The 23,134-nt window shown below is 40.1% G+C and overlaps 1 protein-coding gene and 1 long non-coding RNA gene across 3 annotated transcripts in view; one reads left to right on the forward strand and one right to left on the reverse strand.

The window, feature by feature from the left end:
• The window catches only part of LOC309566786, a 1,174,540-nt gene that overhangs the window by 380,985 nt on the left and 770,421 nt on the right, over positions 1-23,134 (forward strand). The window lies entirely within an intron of this gene.
• WNK4 (WNK lysine deficient protein kinase 4) overlaps positions 1-23,134 on the reverse strand; it is a 374,343-nt gene that overhangs the window by 75,816 nt on the left and 275,393 nt on the right. For both annotated transcript variants that reach the window (XM_082272080.1, XM_082272079.1), the window contains exons 6-12: positions 18,567-18,786; positions 11,910-12,267; positions 11,483-11,622; positions 9,239-9,315; positions 8,970-9,108; positions 6,248-6,364; positions 644-811 (exon numbers count right to left, since the gene is read on the reverse strand). In XM_082272080.1, the coding sequence (XP_082128206.1) occupies positions 644-811; positions 6,248-6,364; positions 8,970-9,108; positions 9,239-9,315; positions 11,483-11,622; positions 11,910-12,267; positions 18,567-18,786 (1,219 nt within the window). The remainder of the gene's footprint in view (positions 1-643; positions 812-6,247; positions 6,365-8,969; positions 9,109-9,238; positions 9,316-11,482; positions 11,623-11,909; positions 12,268-18,566; positions 18,787-23,134) is intronic.

Here is a 23,134-nt window from a genome sequence, read left to right on the forward strand (position 1 = left end):
ACGAAGAACTGCGGCCATTTTAATGAATGGGGCCAATGGCTGTGCCTAGTCGCTGAGTGATGCAGCAGGAAGTGTTGCTACAATTCGCACTGGCCTTAATCGCCGGTATGACGGTAGCCCTATGGTCAGTAGGTCCAAACATTCTGTTGTTGTTTTTCTTTTTTTTAATGGTAAGTAAATTGACGTATGTCTTAACAACCAATCATATTGTATCACATGTTTTTCTATTGTAAAACTTTGTTTAAAAAAAATGGCCTACGAGCCATCTTTCTTCTAACAAGTCTGTACTTGTTCTAAGGGGTTCCATTAAAAGCCTGCTGTTTTGAAGCTTCTACCTGGTCCAATCCTTCGTCATTTCTACTTCAAGCTAAATGAAGTCGTTGTAAATAGCATCCAAACTATTTTGTTGCTACGAGAGAGCAGTTTATGCTAATTTAAGGATTTAGTAAGTGGGGTTAAGCACCCCAAGAGAAACACATTAAAACTAGAGCCACCTTACTTCTGTTCTAGCAGCCACGATGGGAATCACAGCAAACTGCCCAGTAGAGACACAAACAATACAAATTGATAGAGATTCTGACCTTTCCCTTCTATATTGATAAATGCCCTTTTGTTTATCTGGTGAAGATCTAATGCTACATACCTGAAAGTTTGGAGGAAACGTGCTTTCCACAGTAGCTAAACCATCCGCCTCATCTTCTCTGTCTCCACCAGCATCTTTCTTTAGCAAAGCTTCCACACGGTGGATGATGTCCTTAATCCTGTTAGTAAAGCTTTCTCTTTCTGACTGCATAATGAACTCATTGTTCACCTGGGGAGAAATAAGAATTTCGTCAAACACAACTATTGCATGGCTTCATAGTAAAAATGTAATGTAAAAGAAGGTTGGCAAGGCATAGCATTATTCAGCACTACTAAACAAAAGGCAGAGCCTGCATTTATACACATATGACTAACTCCATGAGCATACAGTATATAGTTACACAGTTAGTCTGGTTGAAAAAAAGACACTAGTCCATCTAATTTCCCCAATAAAAGGGGGGGGGGGGAAATGATACAATCCTTTATACAAGATCCAATAACCACAGTTTTTATTTATTTATATGTTTTTATTACATTTTTTTTGACAATACATGAAATGAAAATAAATCTAAAAAAAAAAGAAACAAAAAACAAGTAAAATTAGGTTCATACCTGTATACATCTGTGTCAAATACCAGCTTTACTGAACCTTAATAGTTCCTAAACCAAAGGGAAGAAAAAAAAAAAAGAAAAAAAGCCCCAAGAGGGTCTCTCTTGTGATATTATTATCAAAACATTTTGTGAAAAATTTCCCAAGAAGTCAAAATATTATCGTGAAGGATAAACTTGTGAAAGAGAAAAAAAAAAAAAAAGCCAAAGAGGGTTTCTCGTTGTGATATTATTATCAAAACATTAAGTGAAAAATTACCCAAAAAATTATCGTAAAGCAGAAACTTGTGAGAGAAAAAAAAAACCAAAGAGGGTTTCTCGTTGTGATATTATTATCAAAAACATTAAGTGAGTAATTTCCCAAGAAGTCAAAAGATTATCGTGAAGGAAAAACTTGTGAGAAAAAAAAAAAAAGAAACCCCAAAGAGGGTTTCTCGTTGTGATATTATTATCAAAAACATTAAGTGCAAAATTTCCCAAAAAGTCAAAAAATTATCGTGAAGGAAAAACTTGTGAATCCAATAACCACAGTTGATCCAGAGGAAGGCAAAAAATACAGCAAAGCATTATCCAATTTGCTCTAGCAGGGGGGAAAAAATCCTTCCTGATCCCCCAAGATGCAATCGAATATTCCCTGGATGGATTTTACCTATAAATGTTAGTATTCAATTATATTATGTACATTTAGGAAAGAATCCAGGCCTTTTTAAAGCAATCTACTGAGCTGGACAGAACTAGCTCTTGAAGGAGTATATTCTACATGTTCACAGCTCTTACTGTGAAGAAATCTTTCTGTATTTGGAGATTAAATCTCTCTTCCTCCAGACATAATGAGTGATCCCTTGTCCTGTGTGAAGACCCTAAAATGAATAACTCAACACCAAGTTCACTGTATGGACCCCTATGTATTTATACATGTTGATCATATCCACCCTCTTCTTCTCAAGAGAGTATAAATTCAGTTCCTCTAATCTTTCCTCATAGCTGAGCTCCTCCATGCCTCTTTTCAGTTTGGTTGCTCTTCTCTGCATTTTCTCCTGTTCCCCGATATCCTTTTTATGAACCGGTGCCCAAAACTGAACTGCGCATATTCCATATAAGTTCCTTTTAATGATTTGTACAGGGGTAAAAGTATCTCTCTCTCTCTCCCTCTCTCTCTCTGGAGTCCATACCTCTCCAAATAGAAGAAAGGATTTTGCTCGCTTTGTAAACCGTAGCTTGGCATTGCATGCGGCTATTAAGTTTATGATACCAGACCACCCAGATCCTTCTTCACTATTGATTCCCCCAGTTGTGCTCTGTCTAGTATGTATAATTTGTGCATATACTTAGTCCCCAAGTTCATTCCTTTGCATTTATCAATAAAAAAACCTCATTTGCCACATAGTTGCCCAATTAAACAGTGCACTGAGGTCGGCTTGTAATTTGGAGACATCCTGTAAGGAAGTTATTCCGCTGCATATTCTGCATATTCTGCAAAGACTGAAATTGTACTTTTAATCCCAGACCCTTTATCATTTTTAAATATTTTAAAAAGTAAGGGTCCCAACACTGAACCTTGGGGTACACCACTGATAACCTTAGACCATTCAGAGTAAGAATCATTAACCACTACTCTTTGAATATGGTCTCTTAGCCAGTTTTCTATCCAATTACAAACTTGATTTTTCCAAGCATGTAGACTTTACCTTGCACATTAGTCGTGTGTGGGGAACTGTGTCAAATGCTTTTGCAAAAAGCAAGTATATAACGTCCACAGCCACTGCTTTGTGGCTAAGCATTTTAATTACCTCCTCATAAAAAGAAATCAGATTTGTCTGACAACAGTCTTTCACAAATCCATTCTGTCTATTTTCTTTTGAGCAAGAACTTGTTTATGAGATCTTTTATTAAACTCTCCAGTATCTTCCTAACTATATATTAAACTAACAGATCTATAGTTACTTGGTAAAGATTTTAATCCCTTTTTAAATATAGGCACCTCATTTGCCGTACGCCAATCCAGTTCCAGACATTAAAGAGTCCCTAAAGTTAGGAAACAATAGCTTTGAAATGATAAGTTCATTTATTTTAGGATCCGTAGGTGTATGTCATCTGGTCTAGGTGCTTTATTCACCTTTATTCTGTCTACATATTTCTGGACCATATCAATTTTGAGCCATAGTGGATCATTTGAGGCTGTGTCAATACCATCCCCATTGTGGTCATGAGATCCCCCATGCTTCTTTGTATAAACAGAGCTTAAAAAAGTATTTAATACATTTGCATCCTCTTTGTCTCCAGTCACCCACTCTAGATTATTTTGTAAAGGGCCTACATGCTCAGACCTGACCTTTTTACTAATACTATATTAAAATCATTTTAGGGGTTTGTCCTACTATCTTTTGCAATCTGTTCTTTATTTTGAATTTGTGCAGCCTTGATTTCCTTTTTACATATTCTGTTATATTTTTTGTAACATTCAAAGGATGATAATGTTCCTTCATTTTTATATTTTTTCAAAGCTCTTTTCTTATTATTTATGAATTATTTTGTTCAACTTTATTTTTAACCTTATAAACTGATTGACCTTGCAATATATAACAAATGTAATACTGTATATTTTTTCAGTGTGTTCACCTACAAATCTTTTTTTCCCAATATTTTATTTAAAAGCAACACGTGGTAAATACAGAAACCACGATTCTGGCAAAACTAAAATGTAACAATTCCACAAAATGTTTGACACAATGTCAGCCAGCACGTATAAAAGAGGCAGATATATGACTCTATATTGACCCAGAATACCAGGTACTAAGAAGTCTCTGTACCCCACATGACTTTTTACATGGCAAGTGCTGTTATTATAAAAAGGGAAGGTAACAGGAACAACCACGTGGGTTGCACAAAGCAACGAAAACAGGGAACGAGAGGAAGAGTAGGGTAGCAGAATTCAAAGTAGGAATAAAGGTAGAGAGAAGAGAGAGAGAGAGAAAAAAAAAAAAGAGGGGTGGGGGATGGTGGGGAAGGGGGAGAAGAAAAAGGGAGGAAAGGGGAGTAGTCATTCGTCAGTGCTCCAGGGCCACAAGCCCCACCAATAAAATTAGCATATAAAAGAATTTAAATCAGAAGCTCCGTGTACTCCTCAGAATAAACACATTTGTGCCAGTAAAACCACTTTTTAAGGAATTTCCTCCAGAAGCCTTTCCCCCGTGGCCACCAGGTATTCCTTCTCATTGATTTCAGCTACTTTCTTCAACCAAACAGCTATAGACAGGGTCTGTGTCTGTTTCCAGAAAAGTGGGATACAGCCCTTCGCTGCTGTAAGCAGGAGAGGTAGAATGGATTGCCTATAGGTCTTACTCGAGAATCGGTGGTGATGCAGAAGGAAGAATGCAGGGTCTTTTGGTTAAACTCGTGGTCAGTGAACTGTTGGGTTATACGGGGAACCTCGGACCAGTATGATTGCAGAAGCCGGAAAGACCAGAAAATGTGAAGAAGGGAACCGGATTCCTCTCCACACCTCCAACAAAGGTCCGAACACTGGGGGAACATCCTATGGCTCTTCACCAGTGTATAGTACCACTAGGTCAGAATTTTAAACCCAGACTCCTGATGTTTAGCACATATCGAGGTTTTATAAGAGAACAACATAATCCTCTTGACCTGCTTATCCCTGAGATTCAGCCTCAGATCCCTTTCCCACTTGACAAAATCTGAAGTCCAGTGGCGGGGAGATCAACAAACAATAGGTTTGAGACACCACATGGCGCAAAAGGAGATTGTTCTAGGCAAAGAAGCTCAAAAGAGGTAATGGGCCTTCTAAAGGCATCTGGGGAGGGAAGAGAGCCAATAAAATAGGCCAATTGTAATTTTTGTCAGAAAAATAACCCTGCAAACCTCAGCCCATCTATGCACATACAGTCTTTTTGAAGAATTTCCATTTCCGTTCTGTGTTCATTGATGACAATATTCCCTCCCAGTCTAAGTCTTGGAAAGCAGCCCTCATCCTTGGAAAATTTGCTCTCTTAAATTTAAGTGTTTTTATCTTTCCTGTATGCTTGTTGTTTACAGCTAACATTAAATGAAATCATGGTATGGTCACTGCTACCCAGATGTTCTTTTATATGAACATTAGTAATAAGCTCTGCATGATTTGAGATTACCAGGTCCAGCAGAGCATCATTCCTATTTGGGGCCTCTATAAACTGTACCATAAAATTGTCTTCTAATAGGTTTATACATTTCTGCCCTTTAATTTGTTCATGCAGTGCCATTAGTCCTGTCAATTTCCAGGTAGTTAAAATCTCCCTTTATTAACACTGTCCCAGCCCTTGCAGCCCTTTCTATCTGTGCAAGGAACTGAGTCTCCACCTCCTCATTAACCTTGGGTGGCCAATAACAAACTCCAGTGATTTCCATTGCAGTATGTACACCCATGTGCAGTACCACCCATAATACTTCAGCCTCATCACACTCTCCATTAACTAGATCCTCTCTCACACTCGCTTTAAAATTAAACTTATCTTCAACACTACTGACATTTCTAGGTATCTCTGATTTGCTGTGTAAACCAGGAACCCAAATGGAGAAGAGTATGCATTTACCATGCAAAAATTGTGGCGTGGGAGGAGAAACCAAAGGGATCATCCCTGCCCCCAAACAACTACCCCACTCCCCCTGCCCAATCCCTCTCCTAAGTCCCAATGAAGGTATTGGTGACAGTAGCAGAGAGATAGCAACCCGAATTACATCTATGCTGTACCATATCTTTACAGAGCTACCACATCATGACAGCAGTACACACTTGCAGGCTTATTAAATAGGACAGTAAAAAAAAAAGCAAAGGTGATGTGTATAAACTCATAACAATGATCCAAATTCCTGGATTACTTAAGCTGACCCAAGAAAGGTGAGTTCTGAATGATTACTTAGGGTTACCAAACTTTACTCTCTGCCTTACTGAATAAGCTTAATAACAATCATGCTTGCATAACATAATAAGTTCAAGCCAGAACACTTTCAGATGCCTCATTTCAAATCAGTTTTCACAAATAATATCACAATGCACAATTACCATGACTGTTGCAATATCCTCCGGATTGTCTCCATCTAGATCGAACTTAAATGTAACCATCTTTCCATTGTAGGTCTGAAGCTGACACTCTACAACTCGATCACTCTTATCTGAGATCTATACAAAAAGAAGATTGAAACAATTGTCATTATCAATAAAATAAAAATTATACTGTAGTATAATTTCAGATTTTACTTTTAAAACAGTTTCCATTGGAGGCACAAATGACGTTGTTATGAGTGTGATTTCTCCATAAATTGTTAGTTGCATTTACAAGCTGAATTGATATGAGAAAAGCATATGGAACAATAAGAAACCATTAGAGTTGTTTTTTTTTTATTAGTATCAAAATCCTGAAAATGAACATGTTTTAAATATTGTAAAATCTTGTACTAAGCTACCAAAAAGAAAATATTGGTTATAGTGCTCATAAAATAGATGCTTCAATTATTTTTTATTCACTCCTCTTCTCTAGCACAGCAGAAGGAACAACAGGACAACTCAGTCAAGCTTTAGAAGAGAACCCTACTTCTCAGTGATGCAAAAGTGTTCCCAAAATTATACTCTGAGCTTGCTATATTTTCCACTATCAATATGCATATCAAACAAAACAAATGGAAACATTTATCATTAGCCGCTCTGGAGTCTGGGATGCTTACATAACCTATAGCGCCTACATAGTATATTCTTGTTTCAGGAGCCACCTGAACAAACAGCAGTTATAAGATGCAGAGCATCAGCATATGAACCTCCAGTGGGAGTGTTTCACAGAAAAGCACAAATCATAATGGATAGATCAGTGAAAAAATGCAAGTAATCAAGTTTATTTCAAATTTGCAGATACAGTACATGCAGCAAAATACACATTGGTGGAAGTTGTGCACAAATAGTAGAATGGGAGCAAGAGGCAATGGAGAAACAAATGTACAGTATGTGCAAACAGAGCATTCCTAAATGGAATGACCTTGATAGATGTTGCATATTATCCTTGGATAAACTATTAAAGCAGTGAAGTAGACCTGTGGAGATGCTATGTCTATAAAAATACTGTTCTCACTACCCCTAACTTCCTTAGCTTCAGGCACTGACACGGACAAGTGCAACTTTTGCAAAATACATCTGGGTGGTGAGTTGGCTGGAGGGGACACATGAAGAGAGGATAGGATACCAAGCCAAAACAAGCTGGACTGCAAAAGCCATGGAATGAAAACTAAGGTATGATGATGTTGGAAAATTACTGCAACTGAGAATAGTTATTTAATCAAGAACTTTGATACATTTACCCAATGGATGGTAACAAGAAACATATACACATTAGCCCTCTAGTTCCTCCTGTTCTGAACTGTATTGTAACTGTATTGTCTTCCCTCAAATTGTAAAGCGCTGCGCAAACTGTTGGCGCTATATAAATCCTGTATAATAATAATAATTATAATAATAATTAGTTCAGAATGCCACTATCAAGCAATGAAAACTATAGGATTGAGAGTTGGATCCTATAAAAATAGACAGCATAATACTATTGTTTTGAAAGTAATATGACCTAAATTAACAGGGTTTTAATGTATTTAAGGAATTGCTATATTAATGTTAATGTTTTATCTAGGAAGACACTGTAGGTACCGTATCTATAAGGTCAATAAAAGCATTCCAGAGCAGCTCATGATAAACATTTTAATTTGCTTTATTAATAGTCATGTTGGCAGTGGGTTTTTTTTTTTAAAAGAAGGACTTGAGAAACGAAAATATTCTTTAATTTTATTTTTTTTTTTTTTGCATATTGAAGTGCATTAGTAACACTTTCAGGCATTTGGAAGAAAACCTTACATTTTAACATAAACTGCCATAGTAAGGGTGTGTAATTTAGAATTTAGTTTTGCAAAACCACAGGTTGAACAAGAAAAATAAATTGATTCCTCCACCCATGCTAAAAAGCCAATGGGGGAGACTCCCCTGCCATGCTATTGCTTGCAGGGCTACCTGAGTACCCAAACAGTGACTATAGGATTATGTTGATCAGGGTGGTCCCAACAACTCCAATTGTTCAAATTTGGGTTGATTCAGCAGGATCTAGTGCTGAGTGTTCTTTAGCACTATCACGAATCCTGGCTGGAACCTGTTGTCCTTGATTTTTCTGCCTGCAACTCAAGCCACTGAAAAATGAAAGTTAAGTTTGTCACTTAACGGTATATACAACTCCAATTGTTCAAATTTGGGTTGATTCAGCAGAATCTGGTGCTGAGTGATCTTCAGCACTATCATGAATCCTGGCTGGAACCTGTTGTCTTTGATTTTTCTGAAACTCAAGCCACTGAAAAATGAAATTTAAGTTTGTCACTTAACGGAATACAGTTTTTGACAATGAACAAGGTTCTCACACACATCATACAAGAAAATGACTGTCACTGGCAGCAAAGGACTGCTGGCTGTATATAGAGGTTTAGGAAACTCCTGGGGCTAAGGAACTTGACAGCAGCACAGCAGAGATCCAGGACTGTGCTTTGCACCATTCCTAAATGATAACTTTATGCAAGAGTTTTACTCTCTGTTTTGACTACATTGTATGACTGCCTGCCAACATACTGTTTAATCTAATACCGGTTTCAAGGGATGTAACTACTGAGAAAAGCGAATTGCCTTAATGCTGTTAGATGTTTACTATTCTCTATACACAATGCACTTCTCCTGTTTGTAAAATAAACCCAATCAGGTAAGAACTTACGTTGATAATACGAAGCCTGGATCTTGCTTTACGTCTGAGAAGTTTGCCAGGTGTCTTCTTTACAGGCGAATTAGCGCTGCGCTCTCCTGCTGATTGGCCTTCACAACCATCACTCAGCCCTGAGGCTTCTGATGCATAACTGGAAGGATGGACCGTAAGCATGAGATTTTAACAAATGATACTTATAATGAGATGTTAGAAATATCACAATTAAACACATTATAATAGACAATCTACACAGATCACAGCTTTTGTTGGTTCTGCCTCACCTGTCCACAGGAGAGGCGATGTCACTGGGAATTCCAAGAGGAAGTGTGCATTCTGTGTTCACACTGATAGCAATACTCTTAGGAGACAAGACCATAGACTTAATTACTGACCATTTCTCTTACTGCATATAACCCTTACATACAGTTTAATTTCCTCAGTTTGAATAACATCTGATAGATATTTGGTTCCTTGCTAAACAGGCCCTTGTTAGTGTTTAATGTTTTGTCGACTAAAATGGGCACAACAACCCTTAAAGATAATATTTAGAGGTGACAAATAGTACAGAAATCTTTGCAATGCAGTGAAGAAATACAAATATATAATCAAACATTTAAACTAGATGTAAAAGCATAATCACACTATTTGTGATGTCTATGATCACATTTTTTTTCCCTGCTGTACCTCACTTGTAGGATGTAATATCTGGTGATGCATGTTGGAACAGAAAGTTTGACTCCTGTCTAGTAACATCAGAAGACTTTTTTGACCTTCTTTTTTCAGCTGGAACTTGGGGGAACTCAGTTCCACCACCTCTGACTCAGGCCCTCTGCTTCCCGCTTCGATATAAAATACAAAATAATACTTGGTTCTGTATTCTCTAAAAAGGGGTTGTACTGGGAGGTGCGTAAGGGGTGGACCCAAGGAATGGTGCTCGGAGGTGTGTAGGGGACGAAGTCAAAGGGTGACCCTGAAGGGAGGAGTTCCTGCACCTATTCTCTGAGAAAAGAAGCCCCGTATATATATATATTTTTTTTTCTCCTTCTTCTTTTAACACTTGTGAAAATTGATCAGTTTGATTTAAACAGAAATATGTGTATGAATGTTTTACAAACCCTGTTTCTACATACGCTTTTTAATATGTACATGGGGAAGCCATAATTGTTATTTATATATGAAGACTCTGTTTCATGCTACAAAGTACTACACAATGGTTATTCCAACTGGTGTCCATAGTTTGAGACTTGGTGGACAATGCCTGTGTGGTGTCTGGCAAAAGTGATTAAAATATTTCCAAAATGCTGCGATAGGAGATACATTTTGCTAGGTAGCTCCCAATTTCTTACCTTTCTTCTGAATAATAAAAGGAGAGGAAAAATATTTTTTAAATTAGCAATTTCAGCATTTGAAATGGCTCAATCCACACACAAGTGTCACACCAAGCAACAGAATGGGGGGTAGATTGGGTTGTTTATTAACCCCATTAGTCAGAGGCGTAACTAGAACCTTCAGGGCCCTGGTGCAAGGAACCATGCAGGCCCCCCGGACCCCTGGCCGGGGCTCTTTCCTTCAAGCCTGGGGCTCTTCTCACTGATCCTGGGGCGCTTTACTCTCATTGCGGGGCCCTTTATTACGGTCTCGCAGACCCTTTCACAAGTTCTGCAGTGGGCCCCCTTCCTGCCATCTTGGGGCCTCCCCACGGTGGTGGAATGCCAGGGCCTGGTCGCAAGTGTTTCATTCTGGAAGTTCACCCACTGGTGTCAGTAGTTTTTATGTTTTGGTATTTTAATTGTATTATCTTTTATCATTTTATTTTATTTTTTTACAATGTCACTGACTATGACTCTGTCCATTCAGAAAAGGAAGGAGCTAGTAAATTACATATTTACCGACCCCTTCCTGGTTCTCTATTTCTCTATTGTGACACATCCCCTACAGCAGGAGAGGGAAGGGAGCACAGTGGGGGGGGGGGGCAGCACAGTAGGGGGGGGCCAAGGGGAGCACACAGGGGCCCAGAGACTGCAGAACACTAGTGAACTGGATAGGAGGAGTGGTAGGGGCAGCATACAGAGGAACCAATCTCTTCCATTTTCCTCCTGCAGCTACAGAAGGAAAAAGGAGGACAGTGATTTCTCTACAACATGCTGCCCCACCGCCTCTCCTATCCAGGTGTACAGGGGAGCTGCACATGCCCCCTGGAGTATGGGGCCTGGATGCAATTGCAACCCCTGCAACCCCTATAGTTACGCCCCTGCCATTAGTCTCAATTTAATTGTATTCAGATATTAGTGATCAAGAGCAATACACTATGTAGCTGAGATTTTGTTTTGACCACTACTAATCAGGCAGTGATTGCAGTAAAATACAGATCTCCCTACAGTAAATAATGTACAAAACTGTTTATTTAATAAGGGTTGTATGTTGTTATATGTCACTAAATTATTTGTAGAACCCATGCTATCAATATTAGACAGGTAGATTTTAAAGCAGGCAATAACAGTTCCTTTAAACATATTTATACTTACCCCAGGAAAACATATCTCCGGCTGAGTGCTTGGGGGGCTATTAAGATCCTCTTGAGAGGTGTCACTTGTATGTCTCAGGGAAATGTCCACTGGCTCCATCAAACCAGAAGAACTAAGGTACTCATCAGTCTCACAGTCCGCTAAGTGAAAAAGATAACTATGTTACACAGTTTAAAAACTGGGCTGTTTTTAAATTCTACCCAACTTTATAAACTGTACAGGAAATAAAATGTTTACCACATGGGAAAACTAGTTTGATTAAACTCTTGCTCAAATTAAAATAATAAATATCCAGTTTTTGAGACCTGAGGTTTAAGTCCCTGAACTTAAAAGCCATTATATATCAGTCGTTAGATTGTGATACGAATTTACTAATAGGATGATCTTGTGGAAAGTTGGTGTAGATAGGGAGAACATAACTGCTTACATGTAGCAGAGGAATAACATGTTTGTCTGAAGTTAAACAGGTGATGCTGATCAGCTTCTGGTTCCTCTGGTTCAGGCAGAAATGTGCCACTGTTTACAGACTCTGCAGATTCCGAGTTGGATGGCAGGGAGGTAGCTCCAGGGGTGGTATCAGGAGTGGGAGAAGCAGTGGTGCTCTGAGAATCTCTTAGCTGCTCAAGGAGTTTTAGAATGTTTTGCTGCTTCTCATCCTCTTTTTTCTTCAGCTCCTCTTGGGCACGTCTCACTTTTTCTCGTTTCCTCTTTATTGCCAACACACGGTCACGAATAGCCTTTGCCACAATTTTGTAGTCACCTTCACAGACAAAATTAAGCACCACCTTGGAAACACATAGGAAGTTTTAATACCAGAAATATAATATCATAACATATAACAAGAAAGTGTTTTCCTATCTCACTCTCCTTGTTGTATATTGCCTAGTGACTTCCCAAAGCTAAACTCCAGGTGTGGTTTGTATTGCATACTTAAATTGGTCCATCTTGGGCTAATGTAAGTATAAGTATATATATCTTAAACCCAAGGGGTCATTGGGGAAGTAAAAGCAGTGATCTACTGGGTTCTGTGCCAAGCAGCTTCTCCACAGCACACTGACTACAGGGGGGTTGCCAACTCAACACTGCTGCTATTCACAGAATGCCTTTTTTTTTCCAATGATTTCAATGTGTTCTCTGATTGGGCGTAGTGTAGATAATGACATCATCGCCCCTCCTTGTATTCTTTAAAAAACATACAAAGTGACCTGTGATCGGCAACAGTGCCGAATGAGCAACCCTTTTACGTGAGCGTGGAAGCTACTTGGCACAGAACCTATCACTGTACTAATGCCAACTTCTACACTGATTGTCAGCTTCCCCAGCAACTCATCGTGTAAGAGATACACAAACTTTTTAAAGTTTTACAAACAAATAATCTTTCTTCATATTTTAGGCCAAAATTTAGTCTGCTAAAATTATTTTGTAAAAATAATCCAGATCAGTGTATAATATTTAGTCTGTGTGAAATTTATAGCGTCTACATATATATATATATATATATATATACTGTACATATATATATATATATATATATATATATATATATATATATATATATATATATATAATTTCTTGAGGTCCTAAAATGCCAGGACAGTTCAAATACCCCCCAAATTCCCCTTTTTTTTTAAAAAAAAGTAGACAGTCCAAGGTATTTAGTTAGAGGTATGGCACATGTATTAAATGTTTTGTCACAATTTTTGGGAACATTTAGAAATGAAATAAATTGTGTTTTTTTTTCACATTTATTTTTTTTACGGATTGTAACCAATGCAGTACAGTATCATCATATGGTGTGGCAGTGATCAGGGTGATTCATTAACATTTTTAAACATACTACTACTACATTGTACTACTCTGAGGGGTGATCAGGGATGTTTTTTCTTTTACACTGTTATTGCTGGGTGATGGTCACTGTTATAAGCAATAGTTTTAGCTTTCATTCATGGCAGCTTGCTTACTATTGTGATCTGTGATTGGCTACAGCTAATCACATGGTAGGGTGCCAGGTACCATGTGATAGCTGTAAACCAATCACAGCATCACAATAGTAAGCAAGCAGCCATGAAAGGAAGCCATTCATGATTGTTTGTTTACACTGTAATCATATGATCACTATGATTGGTTACATGATACCAGTGCAGAGTACTGAGTGCCATGATCTGCAGCGGTCACAGGATTGTGCCGTTGTGTGCCTTAGGGGGTGCACCAGTGGGCATGTATCAAGAAACGTACAGTTATGTCCCTTAGCCTGCAGCTTCCACCCACCCAAAGTAAAAGTACTGTGGGCAGGTGGCAAGTGGTTAAAATGAAATTGAATTCAAAAAGGAAAGATTTACTATGTTATAGGAAACATTTACATTACATATTAATGTTAACTGTGCCTAAGCCATTCAATGAAGTAATGAACTTTGTTTTTTAAATTTCTTCTGAAATATAGCAGTTCCTGATATTCCATGGTGCCTAGACACTTCTATACCAAAACCTTAAAGCTGTATATCTGCAGTGTGAGATCTACGATACTGTGCCTCTGATTGCTAATCTCTTACGATATTTGGAGTGAGATCTGGTGATATCACTACTGTGCTACTCACTGTTCTTCTTGTATGAAGCTCCGACACATAGAAGCAAAACCCTACCTCTACCAAAACAGCCTCTTTCATAAAGAGACACAGTGCAGAACAAGACATAGAACATGGAACAGTTGTCAAAGTTCAGTTTCTCTTTAATTCGTTAAAATTAATACATTTTCTTAACTCCATTACTTATTATAACACTGTCAGCGATATTTTAACAGCTGTAAGCAGTTATAATTAAATCCATTTTAAAGTTACTCCAAAGGTTATCATTCCCTAAAGTAACCTATGCCATTCCTTTTGCTACCCTATCTAACAGTGATTATGGGCTGAATCTATTACAGTAATTATGGCGGGTACAATTATATCATTCCTCCTTTCCTGATTGTCTGCCATTATTTTTTTCCCTATTGGCTGCAGTCAGGCTTACTGTAAAAAAGCTCTGCAGAGTTCTGAAGATGAAGTTGATCATAGGGGCCAATAAGATAACACTAGGAGGCCTATTTCTAGAAAAAAAATAAAAAATAAATTGCTGTGCAAATGTCTGAAACAGTCGCACAGCTTTCATAAATAATCTCTATAATTTGTGTAATATGTTTACATCCTATGATCGTCAGCTAGACCTAGTGGACAAAATGCAGTCATTTACTGAAATACCTCAATCGAGAAAATATTGCATTATGACCACTACATAGGCCTGATAGGAAGTAAACACATTACACAAATAACGGCAATTATTCACAACAGCTGTACAAAAATGTCAGACATTTGTAAAGAAATAGACCACCTATAAGTGTAATAATAGCACTAGTAGCAGCAGAGTGACACTTTGTATAAAGATGGCTAAAGCATACTATGTAGATTTGTGTATTGATCCTTAGGAGATGGAAATGAGATATATATAAATGGTGTGCTATCAAGAAAATAACAGCTTTGTGGATTAGGCCTCATATATCTTATATAAAACCTAATAGTATTTACTTTTTAAAGTAATACTAAAGGGTCATTGTTTTCTTCCCTAAAAAGAGGTTTATATTTACCTGCTCTGTGCATGGATATTGCACAGAGTGGCCCCTTACCTCCTCTTCTGAAGTCCAATTGTTGCTGTCTGCCCGTCCTCTCTTGTGTGTGCCCCCATAGCAAACAGTGTGCTATGGTGGCACACGTGTAGATGCACTTCGAGCTAGGCTATGTGCATCCCTAGACACACACACTGCAGCTCAGCCATGCTCCCCCCTCCCTACTCAATGGATTTGACTGATAGCAATGGGAGCCAATGGCTCCCGCTGCTCTCAGTCTGTGCTGTGAGAGCAGGGAGAGAGATTATTGCTGCAGACAGCACAGTGCTGGATCAAACATGAAAGGACTGGCGCAACCGGACTGAAAAGTAACCTCAATGGGCTCCTAATAATCAAAGGAAAACTAAACGGACCTGAAAGATGTTATAAAAGAGTCCATGGAGTCCATACATGAAACCGGTCTGTGCTCTCCTGAAGGCAGCTTAATCTCAAGTGTAGAAGAAAAACTTGCAGGATGCTGGAAGAAAAAGAAAAGCGCCACTCTGAGTGCAGTAAACTCGGTACTTTATTAGCCATATACCATCATGGGTACTCACAAGATAAAAAATGTAAAAGCATGATGAATTCCTCAGATGATCGGTAGGTCCAAAGCCTCAGCGAGGGGGGGCTGTTGTGCTCCAGACAAATCCGTGACTGACTACAAGAGTCAGCGATATGCGGACCTAGGGGACACCAGCAGCGCCTTGGGCGGCGGACTTCCGGGTTGGGCGTGGAACGTGGGGCGTGAGGAAGGAGCGCATGCTCCAACAACGCGTCGCCTACGTCATCACGCCCCACGTTCCACGCCCAACCCGGAAGTCCGCCGCCGAAGGCGCTGCTGGTGTCCCCTAGGTCCGCATATCGCTGACTCTTGTAGTCAGTCACGGATTTGTCTGGAGCACAACAGCCCCCCCTCGCTGAGGCTTTGGACCTACCGATCATCTGAGGAATTCATCATGCTTTTACATTTTTTATCTTGTGAGTACCCATGATGGTATATGGCTAATAAAGTACCGAGTTTACTGCACTCAGAGTGGCGCTTTTCTTTTTCTTCCAGCACAGTGCTGGATCAAGAGGGGATGCAGGTAAGTATTTTGGAGGTAGGGGGGAACAACAAATGGAAGGTCTTTGTTTACCCTATGCAGGTAATGCATAAGGGTAAAAAAAAATATTTTGACATTGGAATTACGCTAATTTGTTAAATAAAAATGCTCTTCCCTTTGCTGGTGTGTCCCTAACAAAATATAGTTTGTATTATTGATAGGCTGTAACCACCCTTCGCTGTTGTTTGCCATTTCTGGTCTCTCTAGGTCAGTGATGGCGAACCTTGGCACCCCAGATGTTTTGGAACTATGTTTCCCATGATTTATAACAGGGGGGAGTACCGCGCTTAAAAGGTGCTTAGTGCATGTTATTCATACTAATTACATTTAATAATTTACTTTCAGTGCTTTCAAATGTTTATAATAAAATCCCTTGTGCTAAAATTATATAGATATTCTCCAGTGCATAAAATTATATAAATATTCTCCAGTGCATAAAAAAAAATTCTCATTAATAAATAAAATATTTCTTACAAGTGATGTAAATATGTGCTATAAACAATCCTTAAATATATCAAAATTTGTTAAAATAAAGTGCCAGTGATAAATTATGTGCTTATAAGTTTCCAATAATTAAATAATTCAAAAGTGAAAAAGTGCCAAAGTGTCCTTATATATATAAATAAAATGGTGTATATTCAGACGCCTTTTCTTTCAAAATTCATGCAGGTGCTCTTCCATGCAGTGGCCACTAGGTGTCCTAAGCGCTCACCTCAATTGGCTTTATAACCAGCTTTGTATGGTATCATATGTAATGTTTCCTCCTTTTCTATGGTTGATGGGTCCGGTCACTAATTCTCACACTTATCCCTTTTAACACGATATTCCAGGGGGTGTGTGTGGAGCCTTTGAATCTCCAAAATAAATGGGGCCACAATAGTGAGGTACCGTTTGGTGATTTTATTAAAAGAGATTAAAAATAACAGACTCACATTTTCCTTCGTCTTTGCCAATGCATAACAATTGTAATGTCGCTACGTCACTTCCGGTTTGGCGTCCTACGCGTTACGCTGCGTGCCCACACAGCTTCTTCCAGGGCACTTGGAACTTTATTTTAACAAATTTTGATATATTTAAGGATTGTTTATAGCACATATTTACATCACTTGTAAGAAATATTTTATTTATTAATGAGAATTTTTTTTTATGCACTGGAGAATATTTATATAATTTTATGCACTGGAGAATATCTATATAATTTTAGCACAAGGGATTTTATTATAAACATTTGAAAGCACTGAAAGTAAATTATTAAATGTAATTAGTATGAATAACATGCACTAAGCACCTTTTAAGCGCGGTACTCCCCCCTGTTATAAATTTCTGAATTGCGTAGGTTATCAATAACAGTACCTGCAGCTTTAAAGGAATTTAGGATTCATATAGAGTGACAGCGCGAGAATTTCACCAACCCAATATATGTTTCCCATGATGCTCATGCACTCCACAGTGTAGTTGAGCATTATGGGAAATGTAGTCCCAAAACATCTGGGGTGCCAAGGTTCGCCATCACTGCTCTAGGTCTTCCCTAAGTTCAGTAGGTTGATGGCTCTCATCTTATACTGTGAAGGAGGCTCCAGTAAACAGTATGGGAAGGACAATGGCTATGGGCTATGAATATGTATCTGACTCAAGCAATCTCTGACGATGATGGTCAGAATTATGGCTTGGGAGATGATACATATTTGGGTCTACTTAGGCCTGGCCTCAATCTGCGGAATGTTCCAGGGGCCAAGGACTTATGCTTGCAGGTGGAATAGATATCTAGAGAAGGTTAGGCTGTAAAAAGACTCCCCTGGTGCATAATGTTGCAGAGGAGCTAGGTTAAAACTGCCATGTAAGCAATGTTAAAGACTCATTGTCCAAAGATCAAGGTATATTTGACTGCTTCAAATGGGTCAAGGGATAAACTGATTAGAGAGAGATTCACTGCAACTAAAAGAAAATGACTACGGCTGCTCCTACAGAGTCAAATATCTCTCTGATTGCTGCTCTCATGGGGTAAACAGTTACCAAGAGGCTGCTTCTAAAGAATCTTACTACTACTAATGCTACTTTCAGAATACCCATCATATTTTGTGCTGTGCCTATCCTGCACCCACAAATCCTCTCTTGTAGAACTGAGTTCAGAAATATAAAAAAATAAAAAAAAATAAACTGACTGCTGCCCAATTTATTTTCTGCCTCACCAAAAACCAAGGACTACACCCTGAAATTTAAATGTTAATCAGAAACACTTAGGGGTTCATTCTGCACCTCCCCAAGAGGAGGAATGTTACACTTTAAAAAAAAAAAGTTCCCACAAATGTCATTCCTATATGCCATATGGGTTTTATAAAACACTTACCATCTCTTGAGATACCTCCTCTGCAATATCTTTGTAAAGGTCAAAGAGGAACTCTATGGCATTATTGTCTTTGTATTTTCCATGCAGCTTTTTACTATCATCCATCCTCAACCAAAGTTTCAAGGCTGGTTTGATCCCATCATCTTCTTCTGCAAGTTCAACATGAACCCCAGTGTCTTCCTGAAAGAAGGAGTGTTCCAGCAGGTCCTGGATGGTATACCTGTCAAGGTCCAAAAAGGTTTCCAGTTATAAGTCATTGATATGTACAGCATAAAGTTGGTGACTGCATGTTCCCTCTATCTGCATCTCCTGTTTTATTCAGTATTGTCTTTTTGTTGTTTTTTCAGATTAGGAAGAAAAGTGTGTGTTTGTCATAAGTTTAGGATGGTGGTGGTAAATAGTTTTTTACCGGGTTTAACCTTCACCCCCCCCCCCCAACCTAAAGTTTGGAAGGTTTGCAGTTGAGCCATACTCTTTTCATTTTCGGATGATGAATTGAACAGTGCTCCGTGAGATGTTCAAAGCTTGGGATCTTTTTTGTGTCGCACTGTCCCCGTAAGGCTTGCTGTGTGTTGACTTCTTGGGCCTCCCTCTGGTTACCTTGCAGACTGTCATTAGGGGATTTTTCACACATCCATCCTTACTCCCGTTTGCTTGTTACTCAATAAACAGTCCATGGTATTTGGTTTTATATTTATTGTGGAACTTGGATGGGAGAAGGGAATAGTGGGATACTCCAACTGAACTATTCACAGTAGATAAGGACAACTCTCACTTGGCCTCACAAGGTTATTTGTGGAAGCAGAAACACTGCTTTAACCATACTACCACTTGTATGGAAGAATTAAGTCTTATTGCTCTCTCTACAGCAGCAGACTTGATGCAACTACATTATCTTCAGGACACTCTCTAGCATCCCCTTGAATGACACCCATCCACTGATTCTTCCACTGAAGGGATGGCCCTCACATGAAAGGTCCTATGAAACAGATCTGTACTTACTGTAGGCAGAATCAGATCCTTTCCAGTGTCTCCCTTCCAGTCAACTCTGCAGGACCTCTGGGTTCAGCTTCTATATGGCTTTCAGGCACACAGGTCGACTACCCAAGGCCACATGGCAGCTTCTACAGAGGAGGATCAGCCGCCCCCTCCTTCTGGGACCCCCTCTCCAGCCGAAGACCCCAAGCACATTTGCCCTTGGCATTTTGTACAGTAACCCAGCATACACTGAGGCACTTTCCTCTGCCAATCACCAGGGCTGTAACAATGCCTGAGCCCTCACTTGTCAGGTTTCCTCCCACTGTCCAAAATCTCTCCCTATTGGACCAGTGTAAACATTTCAGACAAGCTGAGCTGCACCTGAGCAGAATGAGCAGACCCTACCAATGGATCCTGCTCTCTGGTAGGCAGAGAGAAATCTAAATTTACCTGCCAATCTCTCTGGTAAGCAAAAAGACCCAAAAACTATACTGTTTTGCTACATCCACTCCCGCCAAACTAAGCCGCGTCCTTTATTGGCTCTTGGCATCCACTCCTACAAAAATACCTGTACAAAAATATACAAGGAGTATCCCACAAACTTGTAAACGGGGAAAAGGGCAATAACATATGTACAGGGCCATAGGGCATACCCCATATGTGACCAGTAAGCACAATAATTTACATGAAAAAATATAGACATCTGCTGTACAAGAATTTACATATTTATACAGTGCAGTATCCCACAAGTGCATTATATTAATGCACCCCCCGCTAAACAAAAACTGCTTGACAGGAAATGGATAAACATCCTGACTAACTATACTATAAATAGCATTTGTACACATATACACAGAAATGGGCCATAGACAATCTCACAAGAGGCATGGAGACCCCTTGCAAGCCTGCAAAGAAAATATAAGTATGATGCAAATTTACATTCTATGTACTCACAGTGAGACTGTCCTCTCCGCAGAGGCGACCTTCTCACCTGAAGAATTTCTATCACTAACATTCATGTAGAGACAGCTGATGCATCCAGCCCCCTAAGGGCAACTCTTGACTCGTTTCGTTGTCCCGTTGTGTTTCTGTAATAGACAAACAAAACAACCTGCCACACTGACTAGCTAAGTATATTCTGTACTTGTTCCATTCGGGAACCACATGACCAGCAATAGGCAAAGTCCTTCTCAATTATCAGGGTACTGACCCTTTCCTATCCTAGTAAGATGAACAAGTTAGGATGAAGAAGTGTGGAGTCCATCCAATTGGTGTTCACAGAGTCCTTCCCTCTGCAAAACTGAGGCAACACATCTTCTCCTGGCAGCACGCTGTCATTGCTGGAGCCTTAGCAATAGCTGGCTACTTGTGAGTGTCTGTAAGAACTCTTCAAGGTGTCCTTTCTCTCTGGCACCCCTCTCTCTGAAGAGACCATGAGCGACTCCCCCCTTTTTTTTTCTAAAAGTTAGCAACTCACACAAATTTTTCTTTCACATAACACTGGTCCATTGGCCCAAAGTAATCTTCACAAAGTGTCCTTTCAATTACGTTTCTTTGCAAAGTGTCCTTAAATGAAGCATCTTCGCAGTGTCCTTGAGGAGATATTGCCTTAGGAATGGTAAGGGCCCATGGCTCAAAGGCTCTTCACAAAGTGTCTCTGTGAACTAGGGGTTTATCCACTTCAAGTAGCAGCCCCTGGCTTTACCAGGAGAAGTCCTCTGTGGCAGAAGTTCTTTTCCCTGAGGTGATGAAACAATGGCAGTTTTGGAGATTCCCTCCTTCATTTGCAAGGGCAAAAGGGAAGGGGGATTTGGGAAAAGGGGGTTTTAGCCCCAACAGCAACATTTAAACAGTGGTAATTCTTCGGGCTCAACAGCCCCTTTGTAACATACAACTCTTTTAATTAGATCAAGAATTCGACATACCCCAGTAGTAATGGTCAGGATGAGGTCTACAGCTTGATCTTTCTTATCTGGATGGTTGACTTCCACTCGATCAATGTATGTTGACCGCCCCAAAATCATTTCAATTTTCTTTGAAAGATAGAAGGGTTTCCCACAACTGAGGCCTGGACGGATTCCAAAGCCGCTTGGGGACATAAAGAAAGTCTCAGACAGCTTCTTCACACCGAGCCTCCCTCTTGCATTCGATTTCCTCCATTACCTCCCATGGAGCATATAGATAATCGTATCCGTATTCCATGGCCACCTTCCTCTGAATGAGTCGTTGGAAAAGAGAAAACCTGGGAAGATTCTGTCTATCTCCTCTCCCAGGCAGGGCATACGGGGTCTCCACTTTAGAGATCAGCGTAGAATAAGCATTGTTCTGTGCTCTGGCCCGAGCATAGGTGCGGGTAAGTTTGGGACCCTTGTGGCATAGGCCTCACAGAACCCGAGATTCCTCACACACCTCATGCAAACAACCACTGCTTCTGTTTCTTCGCTAAGTGAACTGGAACTTGAAGGACTTCTTCTTTAAGTTCCCCCAGTTCCACTTAGTCTCCACATCTGATCCCCATTCACCAATTCCCTTTTCCAGACCCCACATCAATGATCCCTGCTTCCTCCTCACTGGACGAACCGGAGGACTTCAACTTCTGGATCCATTGATGCCCCTCCGCCTCTTTAAGAGCTGGACCTTTTGTTGCTGCGACCACAACTAAAGTACCTGGTGGCTGCTGCTCGGCCCTAATGACTTATTTGCATTGCACCTCTAAAATATGGGTTTCCCTGGTTTGGCAGATGGTTGTACGGGTCTGCACCACTGGTCCTGGCTCCAGAGGTGTTCTTGGCACTCCCCATCCTCTCCCAAAGGTAATAGCAACTACTGTCGTTAGCAGTTCAGAGGTGGTTTCTACCTCCCAGTTCACATATAGTCTTCTGGGCAGGCAATCGCTCTGCTCCAAATTCAGCAACATGTCACCGCAGTGCCCACACTGGCCCCACTCTTGCAGCCGCATGGATTCATTCAAGTATCTGCCACATAGCAGTCCAAGATGCTCCGTTTCAGACTTTCTTTGGGCATCAATCGGACATCATCATACGACCCTCCTGTGTCCAACAGGGTCGTATTTTGCATCTCAGTTCACTCTTCAGGCTCTCCGCCAACATGTGGGATAACCTACACTCTCCGGCTCACTCCAGCATCCGCCATCTTGCTCCTCCACACACGTGTCTTCTCCTCAGCTACACCCGACAACTGAAGTGAGATTGCAGCTCCCTTCCTCCATTCAGATTGGCGACCTGCGGATGGCGACTCTGCCCATGTCCTCAGACTAGTTGACTCTCCTGCTAGGCAGATCTCTTTGGCGAGTTCTCTCCTGTGCGGTTCAGTAACCCCTTTGCTGCAGCCATAACACTGCTCAGCCTGCACGAATTGTACTGCAATGCAGATTGTGTTCCCTGTCACAGACACATACATTTGCCTCTTCTGTCTTTACTTTAGCTCTAGTTACACCTTTTCATTTACATGTCAACCGAACTCCCCCACTGGTGCTGAAAACTGTCCTGCTGTTACCGACTGCACGGGAGACATTTCCTTCTACAGCACTTGTACTGACACAACCCCTGACACGCCGATCCCCACGTCCC

The sequence above is a fragment of the Pelophylax lessonae genome (genome assembly GCF_965119305.1).
Source record: "Pelophylax lessonae genome assembly, chromosome: 11".
Lineage (NCBI taxonomy): Eukaryota > Metazoa > Chordata > Amphibia > Anura > Ranidae > Pelophylax > Pelophylax lessonae.